The sequence below is a fragment of the Thamnophis elegans genome, chromosome 13, assembly GCF_009769535.1.
Source record: "Thamnophis elegans isolate rThaEle1 chromosome 13, rThaEle1.pri, whole genome shotgun sequence".
In the NCBI taxonomy this organism is placed as follows: Eukaryota; Metazoa; Chordata; class Lepidosauria; order Squamata; family Colubridae; genus Thamnophis; species Thamnophis elegans.
Genome location: NC_045553.1, coordinates 30,137,703 through 30,152,805, shown reverse-complemented (window position 1 = coordinate 30,152,805; position 15,103 = coordinate 30,137,703). Strand labels below are relative to the sequence as shown.

The following is a 15,103-nucleotide window of genomic DNA, read 5'->3' as shown; positions in this document are numbered from 1 at the left end:
CACACCGATTCAAAAATTGTTGCCCTACAATGCACTGTTTTGCCCATTAAAAGATTGCAAACAATCAAGCAGACACAAGAGTATTAATAGCACATACATTTCTTCTACTATTTGGATTTTTTAATGTAATTCTCACAATAGATTCATTTCTGCAAGCAGGTTTGTCCGATGAAATATATTTCAGGCAATTTTCTTCTTCTAATGCACCATTTTTTTTAACACGCTTTGCAAACTGTATGGCCCAAGTTTGAATCCCATGTGTAATAAACACATTTGGAAACACTACTAACAGGACTGCAAGCAGGAGTTACCTCTGCTATGATGTCTCCATTCTCAGCATGGACTTGAGCTATTGCACCAATGTCGCGGATTACGCTCAGGACCTCATAAATCTGTTGAGTAAAAGAGAAAACATGCATTTTCCTGAACTACTTCCCAATCTGCTCCATGTTACTTGATGAGCTCAGATTCCTACTCTCAAAGTTCAAAGTCTTTTAAAGGTCACTGAACTCAATTCTGTGTTTATTTGGACAATATCCAGGGATTTTCAGACTTAGGGAAAAAAATATTTATGACTAAAATAAATGTGATGCTGTCTAGCTCTACATTATTTTTCCCCCAATTCCTATCAACCACAAAAAGCTACTTAAAGTTGTTGTATAAATCATTTTCCCCTTGATTTACATTCTTCTTCAGCAACATCAAATCTATACTGGATTTTTGGAAACCCATTCAACAATCTTATTCTGGCCAAATCAGTGTTAAGTAATACCAAAACTCTAAAAAGGCAGGGCCCAGTATGGATATTTTCAATTTATACCATAGTTCTTCCACAGACTGGCAAGTTATTATTGCAATATTATTTAAAATATTGTTAGATAAGAATGTAGTAGGTTCCGCTGGAAAGAAAATGTTCTCCAAAGGTTGGACTCAAGTACCAAAGGCAAGGGAGGATTTGAAACTATAGTGCTGACACAATCAGCTCGGCAGTAAAGGCTCTAGGCTAATAGCTAATTAAATTAAAAGCATATATTAACCTTGCTAAAATGGCTCAAAGGTCATCTTGTTTCATACACATGCCTACAAGCAAAAGAATCCGGAAAACTCTGGTTAATGATGAGTCAAAAATTTAATACATAAGCAATGTTGTTCTGCTGCTGCCCTCCAGCAGTCCAAGTCCATTTGGGTGGAAATTTAGATCCACTCAAATGATTGACCTCAATCCCTACAATTCCAACACAACTTGGGGAGATACACTTCCATCCGTAACTGAAAGAAGCTGGGTTGAGAAGGCTGATCTAGAATAAAAGAGTGGTCCAGTGAGCCGAAAGAGAAAGTATTTAGAAGGTTGTTCATCTATTTATTTATAATTAAATTTCCACCCGATTCCCAATGAATCTAGGAGAGGAAAAAAGAAAAAAAAGAAATTGAAGTTGTCTTCATAAGGAGAGAAACCGAAGAAAAAGAAGAAGAAAAAGAAAGGTGGTCATTGTTGTACGTTAATGGAGAAATCATTTCCAGAATTTTGTCCAAGTATCTTTGCATGCATTAAATTCTGACTGATAGGAATAAGGAAAGTTGTGTTTTGATTTCACTGCCAGAATTCAACTTATCATCCCATTGAAAACACTGGAGAAAAAGAAAAGGAATGTGGTTGGGTGGGAAGGTTTTTGTTTTGTTTTTTAAAAAGCTCCACCTACTAGTACAAATCACAATGTTGTACTTGCTACTCAAGAAGCATTTGCTTCCAGCCCAGCTGCAGGGAGCTGCCAAATTCCTCGACACAAGTTGGTTCAAGAAACAGCCAACCCATTTTTGTCTACTTCTTAGTTTGGGAATAGGATAGTCTTGTTTGTCCAGCTCTCACAAAGCCAGTTATACTGTGGAATACAACCAGTAGCAGCCCAGGATTAAAGTAGAAATGCAATGCTCAGAACCTGCTCAGCAGCAGTCTTACCTGAGAATCTGTTAGCTGAAAATGGTCCTTGAAAGCCATATACACCAAGAAGGAATTGACTCCTATTAGAAAGAGAGACTGAAAATGAATCCCCAGTCCGTTTACAGAGGAATCTACACATAAGATTAGCAATGATGGGAGTGTATCTTTAGCCTGGTATCCATCAGTCATTTTCAAATGCAACTTCCACTGGATATAGAATTGTACAAACTGACCTCCAACAAGTGTGGAGAACACCAGTCAGTTTCTATGGCCTGGGAAAATCCTATCCCATAATAGCACTAGGACTTTTATATACTGCTTTATAGTGCTCTCTTTACAGCCCTCTCTAAGCGGTTTACAAAGTCAGCCTCTTGCTCCAACAATCTGGGTCCTCATTTTACCCACCCCGGAAGGATGAAAGGCTGAGTCAACCTTGAGTCTGGTGAGATTTGAACTGCTGAACTGCAGCTGGCAGTCAGCTGAAGTAGCCTGCAGGACTGCATTCTAACCACTGTGCCACCTCGGCTCATAATAATATATTATTTCTAATATGCACCAGTTCATAATACTAGAGAGGTGGAAACAAACACAAGGTTGTTTTTCACATGTAGGCATCACCTCATAAAACTGTTATCAACTGATGGAGCTGTTATGTTCTCTGCCTTTGTTTCCTAACCAAAGCACATCAACGCCTCCTGGAATCACCCCAACCAGTGACAATCATGAAGCAAGACTTCTTCTGCAGAAAGTGCAAAGCCATTCTTTTCAGAAGACACTCAACTGCCGCAGCTACGTTCTACGGTATCCAGCAGTTGCTGCCACATCACACTCCTGACAGCGGGATAAATTAGCCACGTGTCCACATGCAACCCAAACCTTCATCCATGTTCAAAAGGAAGGCATCAACAGTTTTTAAGAGACCCTCAAGCTTAAATGCAAGAGGAAGATACACACATGCTTGAACAAAACTCAATGGTTACCTTCTCAACTGGAAAACTAATGTTTTCAGAAGGCATAGAATGGGTCGGGAGGATATGTGGGGAAAAAAGAAGGGGAGAGTGAAACAAATTATTTGGAGTTTTTATACATTCCATCCTGAAATGGTTTGTTTCAAGGAGCAATCGCGATAGCACTTAAGACTTATATTCCGCTTCATATTCTTTACAGCCCACTCTAAGTGGTTAACAGAGTTAACATATTACCCCCAACAATCCGGGTCCTCATTTTACCAACCTCAGAAAGATGGAAGGCTCAGCCAACTTTGAGCTGGTCAGAATCGAACTCCTAGCAGTGAGCAATGAAATAGCCTGCAATACTGCATTCTAACCACTGCCCCAACACAACTTTGTGTAGCATTAACTATTATTGTTAACTCTAAGCCTGGAATAATTTCACTTATTGTTTTATTTTGTAGGCTTTTACAGCTGGCATCAGTGAGGCAATAATGAGTTTTGGGGTTGAATGGCTGTGGTCTAATTTTCTTTAGTTCTGACATTTCACCAGCAGCTGGCATCTGACTGGCATCTTCAGAGGCAAAGCGAGCTACAATGTGATGTACCTGTCAGTAACACAACCTCTCCTCCTGTGAGCTGCTGAGAGGCACCCCACAAAGCAACCAACTCTGCCCTCTGAAGGTGGCCAGTCACAGCTGCTGGCTAAATGTTGGAATCAAAGTAAACTAGATCACAGCCATTCAGTCAAAAGTTCATCGCTACTTTATAATGTCCCCATGTTGATTCATCCCAATTTGAGCAAGGGGAAATTCTCCTACCAAGAGAAACTGGAAAGTACATTTTTAGATAACAACTGGGACACAGACCACTTGGCACTAGCCTAGAACATGACTTTTGTGCAAGTACTCAGAAGGTTTTTCCAAGACTTACCATGATCTTTAATCAGAGCTTCCATCTCCTCTTGAACTCCTTTGTGCCACTCTGTGATGTCCACGTGCAAAGAGTAATCGCAGCAGGACTTGCTGTCAGCCCATTCTCGCCACTGATCAAATGCAGAAATCAAACTGGTGCCGGGCTCCGGAACAACATGATCAACTAAAGAAAGAAAAGGGACATGTGTCCAACGGTTAATGCACTTTCAAGGTTTAAAGTCTCAGGATTCTAAATGAAAACGAAGGGGATGATGGCAGAGCTTCTATTCCTGCCACCAGATGCATTGGAGAAATCTCTAAAAACTCTATACCCAACAGACAGTAGGTATCATGGCTCAAGGATTCCGGGAACTGAAGAAGATGAAAACGTTCAGAGGACAGAACAGCATGTACAGTTAGTTCTCGGATTACGACAGTTTCTTCAGCAACTGTCCAAAGTTACAATGGCACTGAACAAGTGGTACTTATAATGGGCCCTCTTAATTTTGACTATTGCAACATCCATGCAATCTGATTGTGATTTCCTATATTCTCTGATGGCTTCCCACAAACAGTGTCAATGAGGAAGCAGGCAGGAAGCCAAAAGGAGCAGGAGGTCCTCATTTAACTACATACACAGTCCTTGTTTAATGATTGCAACCCCACTTGGAATACTGCATTGAATTTTGATTACTACACTATAGCAATAGCATTTAGGCTTATATACCACTCCATAGTGGTTTACAGCCATCTCTAAGTAGTTTACAGACTCAGCATATTGTCCCCAACAATTTGAGTCCTCATTTTACCCACCGAGGAAGGATGGAAGGCTGAGTCAACCTTGAGCCGGGTGAGATTTGTTTTGAAATGCTATCACTAAGCAATGTGAAAATTGTCCTGCTTACCAAGCCATCAAAATCTAGACTGTGTAAAATCCATGTTTTTGTAACAGACCATCAAGCTTTCTCTTTTCCAAGCTGACCATATGGCTTTTAATTTTTTTAAAAAATCCCTCAAATCTTAATCTTATTAATAATATTCAAAGCAGCTGTAACTTCAAAAAATCATAAAAATAAACAAAACAACAAAACAAAAGTATTAAAAAGAGCAAAAGACTCTGGAAGAAGAACAATGGATCTTCTCAGACATTATACTGGGCTTCTGAGACAGTTCAAGGCAGCATTAAGCCAAGAGAAGCATTATGTATGATGCCAGCTCAGTCAGATGCCAGCTATTCATGAAAAATAATAGATTATTTGCAAAACAGGTTTAGGTATTACACAAATCAAATTCTACAAGAAAAGCAGACATTAAAGTTCTTGAAGTCTTTAGGAACTTGGAGCATCAGGATTAGAGATGAGGAATCAATTCAGTCAATTCAACTTCCAGGGTATCTATGGAGATTCTCAGTCATCCAGGTCATGGTTGTCCCAAAGATGCCTTCTCAAGAGGCAAATGAACTTTATTTGGTTTTCCTTGAAGACGTTTCACTTCTCATCCAAGAAATGCCTTCAGTTCCTCAGTTCTGACTGTGTAAGAAGCTTCTTGGATGAGAAGCAAAACATCTTCAAGGAAAAACAAAGTTCAGTTGCCTCTTGTCACCTTTGGGACAACTCCAAGGATGGACTGATCTGTCTACAGTGCTTCAGTTTGAAGGTGAGAAATTGTTCTCTCCTTAAATCTCAACCACCTTCTATTACTATTGCAGGCACTGCAAATTAAGAGTTAGTTCTCACCATCAGTGGTAGGAAATGGACCTTGAAGACAGGGAGAAATCTCACTAGAGAACTCAAGGATGGACTTGTTTTTTACATTATGCAATACATTATGGAATTTATTCCCAAAATGATTGTAAATCTATCATTCTCTTGGTCTTCAAAGGAGAATGGGCAAGTTCATGGATGTTTGGGCGACCCATTGATACCATGCTCAATGGCTATTTACTAATTCTAGAGTCATAAGGAACATGCTTTGAATTTCAACTTTTAGGAAACAATGATGAAGATGAACCTGTTGACCATATTTCTGAGTTTTCAGAATGTTCTGGAATGGACAATGCACATCACAAAATCCTTGGGAAGATGGACTAACATGGAAAGGTGTATGAGAATCCATGGACCGACTGATACCCATGGAATGGACCTTCTCCATTTCTGCAACGGATGGAAGACTGTTAGATCCAAGTTTGAACTATTCTGCATTGCCCTTTAATTCTGTATATACATATTAGTTTCTAATCTATTTCCCACCTATCCTATCCTGCCTTCTACATATCTCAGTCTGTCCCCAAATGCTCCCTCAAGACCCCAGTGGAGCCTTGCCTAATAGAGGGAAATAATTTGTGCACTGTGTTGCTAAAGGTCTTGGGTTCAATCTCCAACTTCTCCAGGTAGGACCGAAGAAAAAAGTTCTTTCTGAAAACTGGCCTTAGCAGTGATGTTAGTCACAAGAATGTGCTGGTCAGCCAAAATCAGATTTGCCCATTTGTCAACTGTTTCAAATTTTTCTGGAAAAATTCCCTTTTCAACTTTTGGCTAAAATCAAATGTAGTATAGCTGTGGGGGTGTAGTGTAATATTTGGAGCACCAATTCAATTTTCAACATTGCATTTATGTTGTTGTTTAGTTGCGAAGTCATGTCCGACCCATTGCAGCGCCATGGACAATGTTCCTCCAGGCCTTCCTGCCCTCTACCATCCTCTGGAGTCCATTTAAGCTCATGCCTACTGCTACGGTGACTCCATCCAGCCATCTCATTCTCTGTTGTCCCCTTCTTGTTTTACCCTCAATCTTTCCCAGCATTGGGCTCTTCGCCAGTGAGTCCTTCCTTCTCATTAGGTGGCCAAAGTATTTGAGTTTCCTCTTCAGGATCTGGCCTTCTAAAGAGCAGTCAGGGTTGATCTCCTCTAGGACTGTCCGGTTGGATCGCCTTGCAGTCCAAGGGACTCGCAGGTGTCTTCTCCAGCACCAGAGTTCAAAGGCCTCCATTCTTTGGTGCTCAGCCTTTCTTAAGGTCCAACCTTCACAGCCATCCATTGCAACAGGGAAAACCTTGTAGCCTTGTCTATATACACTTTTGTTGGCAGGGTAATGTCTCTGCTTTTTAGTATGCTGTCTATCTTTCCTCCCCAGGAGCAAGGGTCTTGGTTGCAGTCCCCATTTGTGGTAATCTTGGAGCCCAGGAAAATAAAATCTGTCACTACCTTCATTTCTTCCCCTCTATTTGCATATATATCAAACACTTAAAACTCCTTAAAACTGCATTTTGGAGATTGTTAAGTTAGTATCACGGTTGTTAAACCGGTTTGGCTTCCCCATTGACTTGCTTCTCAGAAGGTTGCAAAAAGTTGATCCCATGATCCCAGAAATGTCATAAATAGGAGTCAATTGCCAAGCCTCTGAATTTTGACCATGTGGATGCTGCAATGGTCGTAAGTGTGAAAAACAGCCATAAGCAATTTTTTTCAGTGCTCTTGACACGGTCACTAAATGAACTGTTGTACGTCAAGGACTACCTGTAATCAAATGGTTTTAAAATCAGAAGCACCCAATCCTAACAACTAAGACTAATACAGATATTCCAATAATCTGAGGTGGGATACGATGGTTCCAGTGTGTGTGTGTGTGTGAGAGAGAGAGAGAGAGAAAGAGAGGGAGGGAGGGAGGGAGGGAGGGAGGGAGGGGGAGATATCAACATCATCATCATCATCTATGGGAAATGCTTTCTGTAGTCCAGGGAGAAAACAACAGGAGGAATGATCTTTTGCTTGTCCAAAGCTCTGCATGAACATCTCCTACATAATACATGGGCAGATAATGTCCTGCTTCTCAATGGAACAGGCTAGTATAAAATAAACAACCAATTAACCAGGTCCCAGTGGAGCTCCGGAAACAGAGACAATGGATAAATATTCAACTATCGCTTCCCTGCCAGATGTCAGGATGTGATTCTCATGATCTGGGTACTCTCTTTCTTTCCCACCACAACAATCCACAAGGCTTGGACATGGTCACCTTACACAGCCCTGCAAAACCCATCTGAAACCATCACTTAAATCAATCAATCAGAATAGAGCTGGAAGGGACCTTGGAGGTCTTCTAGTCAAAACCCCTGTTCAAGCAAGAGACCCTATGCAATTTCAGACAAGTGACTGTCCAGTCTCTTCTTCAAAGCTTCTAGGAGCAAAGTTCTTACTGTTATGAAGTTTCTCCTTAATTCCAGGTTGCTTCTCTCCTTGATTATTTTCCATCCATTCTTTCTTGTCCTGCCCTCTGGTGCTTTGGAATATAAGTTGACCACCTCCTCTTCGTGGCAACCTCTCAAATACTGGAATGATGCTATCATGTCTCCTCAAGTCCTTCTTTTCTCTAGACTAGCCAAAAGCAAATGCTGCAACTTTTCTTCATATTTTTGTCTCCAGGCTATTCATAATCTTAGTTGCTCTTCTTTGCACTTTTTCCAAAGTCTCAATATCTTTTTTGTAATGTGATGACCAAAACGGGATGCAGTATTCCAGGTGTAGATTTAGGTTCAAGATTTCATTGTTCCTCATAAAAGCAGGGCCGGATTTTCCTATAGGCTAACTAGGCTTCAGCCTAGGGCCTCTACATTCAAATTGTTAGCAAAATTAAAATTACACCATTCTAAAAACAGTGAACACTAAAACACTGAACTGAAAATAAGGAGAAATTCTACGCATATGACTAATAAACAAACATAAAAATGTATTGGTTAAGATCGTTCCAGCGCCGCGGCAGTTGGGGAGCCCGCCCATGTTCCCGGCACCGGCGGTCGGGCGAGAGGCGCGGCCGCTCCCAGTAGTCGCTCCGTTGACGCGGAGCCCACCAGCGGCCAGACAGCTGAGGGCGAGGGGGCCGAGACGGGCAGCTGAGCGCAGCAGGGGAGGCGGCTGGCCTCGCTGCCTTTGCCACAGAGCAGAGCCGCCCTCCGTCGGGAGGCCAGCTATATATATATTGATATATATCACAGTAATGATGTATTTTATTGTCTCTCATGCAATTTACAAACTTAAAAATGGGAAGTGAAAGGGCCTCATAAGTGGAATAGCCTAGGGCCTCTTTTCATCTAAATCCGGCCCTGCATAAAGGACATTACAAGTAGTCCTGGAGAGGGGTGGTATTCACTTACTTTTCCTACCAATTCGCAAATGTGAGCCCAAGAGCCCCATCCACGCATGTGCTCAGCCTTCTGCACATGCGCTTTGGCTTGAAAACGTGCCTAAATAGGATGGCATGGAGCCGGAGGGGGGGGAGGGTTTTGCTCCCTTTTGTGACCTTTTTTGCCACAGTTGTTAAGCAAATCACTCCAGTTGTTAAGCAAAATCGTGGCACGACAAAACCGCGAAGCCCTTATCCACGGAGACATAAGCGCGTCGCTAAAGCCGCGACGACATCATCGCACGTCATCACCGCCGCGACAACAGCGCGGCAACAGAAGGGCGCTTTAAAACGGCGCCGCGGCAGAAAGCCGATTTCAATTAAGGTAAGGGTTAGGATTAGGTTTAGGGGTTTGTTTTAGGGTTTGTTTTAGGGTTAGGTTTAGGGTTAGGTTTAGGGTTAGGGTTAGGGTTAGGGTTAGGGTTAGGTTTAGAGTTAGGTTTAGGGTACTGAGTGCTTGGGAATGCGCGGATTTGCCCTCCGTGATTATGTCATCGCGGTAGGGTCGCGTTTTTCCTTAGCGCTTAGAACGGCGCGAATTAGTCTTTGCGCTTATGTCTCCGTGGATAAGGGCTTAGTGGATTTGTGGTGGAACCAAGCAAAATATGTGGTCATTAAGCAAAACTGGCTTCCCCATTGACTCTGCTTGTCGGAAACCAGCTGGGAAGGTTGCAAATGGTGACCCCCACATGGCCCAGGAGAGTGCAACTATCTTAAATACATGCTACTTGCCAAGTGCCCGGATTTTGATTACTTGACCATGGGGATGCTGCAATTGTTGTCAGTGTGAAAAACTGTCCTAAGTCATTTTCCCCCCAGTGCTGTTGAGACTTTGAACAGTCACTAAATAAATGGCTGTTAATTCAAGGACTACCTGTATTCAAAAGCAAGAATAATAACATAATAATAACATCCTGTAGCTAGGATGAATGAATATAGGAAGGCCTTGCAACCATTATTGGAAAAACAAAATCGAAGCAATCCAAACAAACTTAAAAGGCATAAGGAACAGATCACACGATGATACGTGTCTACCCCATTCTTCCCAATCATCACTGGTTGCTATTCCTAATGGTACTTGAATTTATGTTTTACACTGATGTTCAGCATTCAATCTCATATTGTGTCACTACCTTCATTTCTTCCCCTCTATCTGCATATATATCAAACACTTAAAACTCCTCAAAACTGCATTTTCGAGATTGTTAAGTTAGTACCACGGTTGTTAAGCCGGTTTGGCTTCCCCATTGACTTGCTTCTCAGAAGGTCGCAAAAAGTTGATCCCATGATCCCAGAAATGTCATAAATAGGAGTCAATTGCCAAGCCTCTGAATTTTGACCATGTGGATGCTGCAATGGTCGTAAGTGTGAAAAACAGCCATAAGCAATTTTTTTCAGTTCAATCCAAACAAACCTAAAAGGCGTAAGGAACAGATCACACGATGACACGTGTCCACCCCATTCTTCCCAATCATTACTGGTTGCTATTCCTAATGGTACTTGAATTTATGTTTTACATTGATGTTCAGCATTCAATCTCATATTGTGTCAGTTGCTCACATATGAATGGTCCCATAACTAAACAAATAAATTCTCGCAATGAACTTTTGTTTCTTTTTGTTCTCGCTTGAAAAAGATTCATCAGTTCTAGATATATATATATATATTTTTCCCCAAAAGTCCAAACCAAAACAGGCATTATAGCAAACGAGACAACAAGGCTGCCCTCTGTTAGTTTATCTACGTGTTTTTATGTGCAGCTGCCAATAGGCCACACTGAAACATTATATGCTTGCTTTAAAAATAATAATAATAACAATAATAAAGCTTAGAGATGATTGATGCAATTAATATAGCCATGAATTGCACCAGATTGTGTATTCATATTCATTTTCTTTCCTGTAAAATAACACACACAACAGAGAGAGGGAAAGAGACACTCCCAGAGAGAGAGAGACTGGGGGTGGGGGAGTGAAAGAATCCTTTCATTAAGCTTCAGCATAGGAAGAAAATGAAATTTAAGAATTCCACTAGCAAAGTGAAGCAATGGGTAAATAAATTTTTGTGTAGTAACCATTTTTATTTTTTTTAAAGAGACAGTGACATTCTGTTTTATAGAGGCTGGAACACTCCTTAATTACCATAAGGGCATAACTATGCAGAAGCAATGGAACCACAAGTAATTATTTAAGAAGCACCAAAATTAACCACACAGCCATCAGGATCATAGTAAACCAAACTGACAGTTATAGATGCAGGGAGGAAAAAAACCCCTCTGCCGCTTCAAACAAATGACATCCCTCAACTTCAACGTATCCTACACCAGACTTTCAGACCTCCAAGGGTTACAAATCCCAGAAGATGCCCATAGAAACAAAGGATTTTGAGAGCAACAGTTCCCCAACAGGACCTCTGGAGGTCACCAATCTGGGGGTGTTTGAGTTAGCTACAGGTGGCCACCAACTTACCAGCTCAATATTTCCAGACATGAAAAGGACAAGATTTAATATCCAGGAAACGCCAGGTGTTCTTCAATCTCACAGTAATTCCAACCATGAAATAGGACAGATAGTTGACCTACAATGGTTTGATTAGCAAACATCTCCAGTACAAAGGAATTGAAGAGAGTAACTTATGACTCGGTCCTTGAACTCAGAACTTCTGTAGCATCTCAGGGTCATGTGAACATCATTTACAGGTAGTTCTCGACTTCTCGATCATCAGTCACTTTTTCCAGTGCCATTGTAACTTTAAGCAGTCACTAAATGAACTGTTCGAAGTCGAAGACTATCTGAAAATGGATAATGCAACATGCAACACAATGTTGTAGCATGGTCCCCAAATATAAGCACTCATATTCCAATCAACCTCGGAATTTTTCCTTATCGCTCCTAGGGGTACCAATTGTAACACAGGAGACTCTTCCTAACACTATTGGCAAATGACCATTGACTTACCTGAAGGGTCGTTTTCAGTATGCTGCAAGGAGAGTCCAAGCATGGGTTAAACTCAGCCAATCTGCCCAGGACTGAATTGAAACTTTAGCCACGCCTCTGGTGTCGCCTTGACTTGCCAGATTTTCAATGAAGGCGTGGAACTGTGCGCGTTGATAAGAAGGCCAAGACGGTCCATAAACAACAGGTCCAAATAGTCTTCGAAAGCGGAGAAAGACCCCAGGGTGGGGTTGGACTCTCCTCGCAGTGTACTGAAAATGACCCTTCAGGTAAGCCAATGGTCATTTTCCAGTACGCTGCTTGGAGAGTCCAAGCATGGGACACACCCAAGCTAAATGTCACTAGGGCGGGAAGCTGAAGAGTCCAGGGTCTCTCCGCTGTTATGGATCCCCTGTAGGACTCGCCTTCCAAAAGCCCCCTCTGCAGAAGCAAATTTGTCCAGTTTATAGTTCCGAACGAACTGAGATAAGGAAGTCCAAGTAGCAACTCTGCAAATCTCTATTGGCGCCTGGGAGGCCCAGACCGCAGTGGTAGTTTCACTCCGTGTAGAATGTGCAGTGATATGGCGTGGCACCGGTCTGGATTGCAAGATGTAAGTGAGGGAGATGCATGCCCACAGCCAACGACCAATGGTGGATGAAGACACTTTACGCCCTTGGGAAGCAGGCTGAAAAGAGACGAAAAGTGACTCAGAACACCGAAAGACAGCTGTGTGCTTGATGTACTTGTGAAGAGTGTGGAGGACATCAAGCATGTGCCATCTCCTTTCTCTCGGGTGTCTGGGATGCGGGTAAAAGTCCGGCAGAATGACCTCCTGTGCACAGTGAAACCAGGAGTTGACTTTGGGAATAAAGTTCGGATCCAGACGAAGGACCACTCTGTCAGGGTGAATCAGACACAAGTCCTCCCTAACTGACAGAGCGGCCAACTCCGAGAGTCGTCGTGCAGACGTGATGGCAATTAAGAAGGAAGTCTTAAAAGTAAGATGTTTCAGGATGGCTAAGCGCAGAGGTTCAAAGGGCGCAGAAATAAGGGCCCGTAATACCACCTCGAGTTCCCATGATGGGAACCTATGGACGACCGGCGACCTAAGATTTGTGGCACCCTGCAGAAAGCTACAGACGATGGGGTGTCGTCCAAGTGAAGAATGACTGTCAGGCGCAAGAATAGTGGATAAGGCAGTCACCTGGCATCTGAGGGTACTAGGCGCCAGGCCCTGTCAAGTCCATCTTGCAAATAGTCCAGAACCTGGGGGACAGGAGCCGTAGTCATATACAGCGGACCATCTTTCAAAGGATTTCCAGGTGGAATCATACATTCTGGTCGTGGCCAGTCTCTTGGATGCCTGAATGGTGTAGATAACTTTGTCGGAAAGTCTGCTCCTGCTCAGGAGGTCCCTCTCAAGTGCCATACGGCCAATTGCAACTACTGGTGCTCCGGGTGTTGTAGAGCCCCCTGGCTGGGAGAGACCTCGTGCAGGGGAATTCGCCAAGGTGGATTGATGGACAGACTCACGAGGTCGGCAAACCAGGTCCTCCTGGGCCAGAAGGGAGCCACAAGAAGGACTTCCGCTCCCTCCTCCAGTATCTTTCGGATTACTCTGGGCAGGAGGGGAAGTGGGGGAAAAGCATATAGAAGACCCGGCGGCCAGGAGCAATGTAACTCATTGACCCCTTCCGCTTGTGGGCTGTAGAACCTTGTGAAGAACCTGGGTAGGTGAGGATTCTCCGGAGTGACGAATAGCTTGACTACTGGGTGGCCATACCTCTGGGACAGCTGATGGAAAATGTCCGGATGCAGGCGCCACTCTGAATGGTCGATCGTGGTCCTGCTCAACCAATCCACCTGGATGTTGCTCACCCTGGAAATGTGCTCCGCCTGAAGTGAGCACAGGTGTCTTTCTGCCCACCTTCCCAGGGATTCGGCCTCCGCCATCAGGGACCTGGATTGGGTGACCCCCTGGCAGTTTATGTGCACCTTGGTTGCTACATTGTCTGTAAGGATCATCACGTGGTGTCCCTGGATGCTGCTCTGGAAGTGACGCAGAGCCAACCTCACCACTCTCAACTCTAGCCAGTTGATGCTGTGTGTCAACTCGGACAGCGATCACCTGCCTTGAGCCATCTGGTTATGGAGGTGAGCCCCCCAACCAAACAGGCTGGCATCCATCGTGATGGTGATATGGTCTAGTTCTCTGAAGGAGCCCTTCATCAGGGTGGATGTCATCCACCATCTGAGGGATTGACATACCCAAGGGGGAACCGGAATTAGCGCCTGTGAATTGCTCTGTTTGGCCCTCTGGTGAGGTAGAAGCCATCGCAGCTGCTAAGAGTGAAGCCTGGCCCAAGGCACGATGGACAGACAGGATATCATTTTGCCCAACAGTTGGGATAACTGCACAATTGGAACATGCCGTGACTGATGAACTTGCTGCGCAAGGGATCTGATGCTCGTCATTTGGTCAGGTGACAGGGGGACCTGGCACGCAACTGTGTCTATGATGGTGCTCTAACCTGGTGGTTGGCTCCAGGTGGATCTTTTCTAGGTTGAGAGAGAACCCGTGGTCTTGAAGGACAGCCATCGTGTACTGTACGTCTTGCGTCGCTTGTTGGCGAGATGAAGACTGGATGAGAATGTCGTCCAGGTAGCATTGGAGCCGCACTGGACATGATCTGAGGTAGATTACCACCGCTGCAAGGATCTTTGTGAAAATTCTGGTGGCCGATGACAGGCCGAACGGCAGGGCCCTGTACTGGAAGTGCTGGCCTGCATAAAAGAACCTTACATACCTGCGGTGGGCCTTGCGGATGGGAATGTGCAAGTAAGCCTCCTTGAGATCTATGGACGTTAAGAGGTCCCCTGGTCTGATGCAGCCCAGGATGGAGTGAAGGGACTGCATCTTGAATCATTTGTACGCTATGTGGCGGTTTAGTTTCTTGAGATCTAATATGCCCGAGGTGCATATTATTGCACCTCTATAGAGCCGAGATGGCGCAGTGGTTAGGGTGCAGTACTGCAGGCCACTTCAGCTGACTGTTATCTGCAGTTCAGCGGTTCTAATCTCACCGGCTCAAGGTTGACTCAGCCTTCCATCCTTCCGAGGTGGATGAAATGAGGGCCCAGACTGTGGGGGCGATATGCTGACTCTGTAAACCGCTTAGAGTGGGCT

At 43.7% G+C, this 15,103-nt stretch overlaps 1 protein-coding gene across 1 annotated transcript in view; it reads right to left on the bottom strand.

Moving 5' to 3' along the window:
• DPYSL2 (dihydropyrimidinase like 2) overlaps positions 1-15,103 on the bottom strand; it is a 67,187-nt gene that overhangs the window by 31,344 nt on the left and 20,740 nt on the right. Inside the window, exons 4-6 of the mRNA XM_032229582.1 lie at positions 3,823-3,987; positions 1,958-2,019; positions 312-392 (exon numbers count right to left, since the gene is read on the bottom strand). Of these exons, the coding sequence (XP_032085473.1) occupies positions 312-392; positions 1,958-2,019; positions 3,823-3,987 (308 nt within the window). The remainder of the gene's footprint in view (positions 1-311; positions 393-1,957; positions 2,020-3,822; positions 3,988-15,103) is intronic.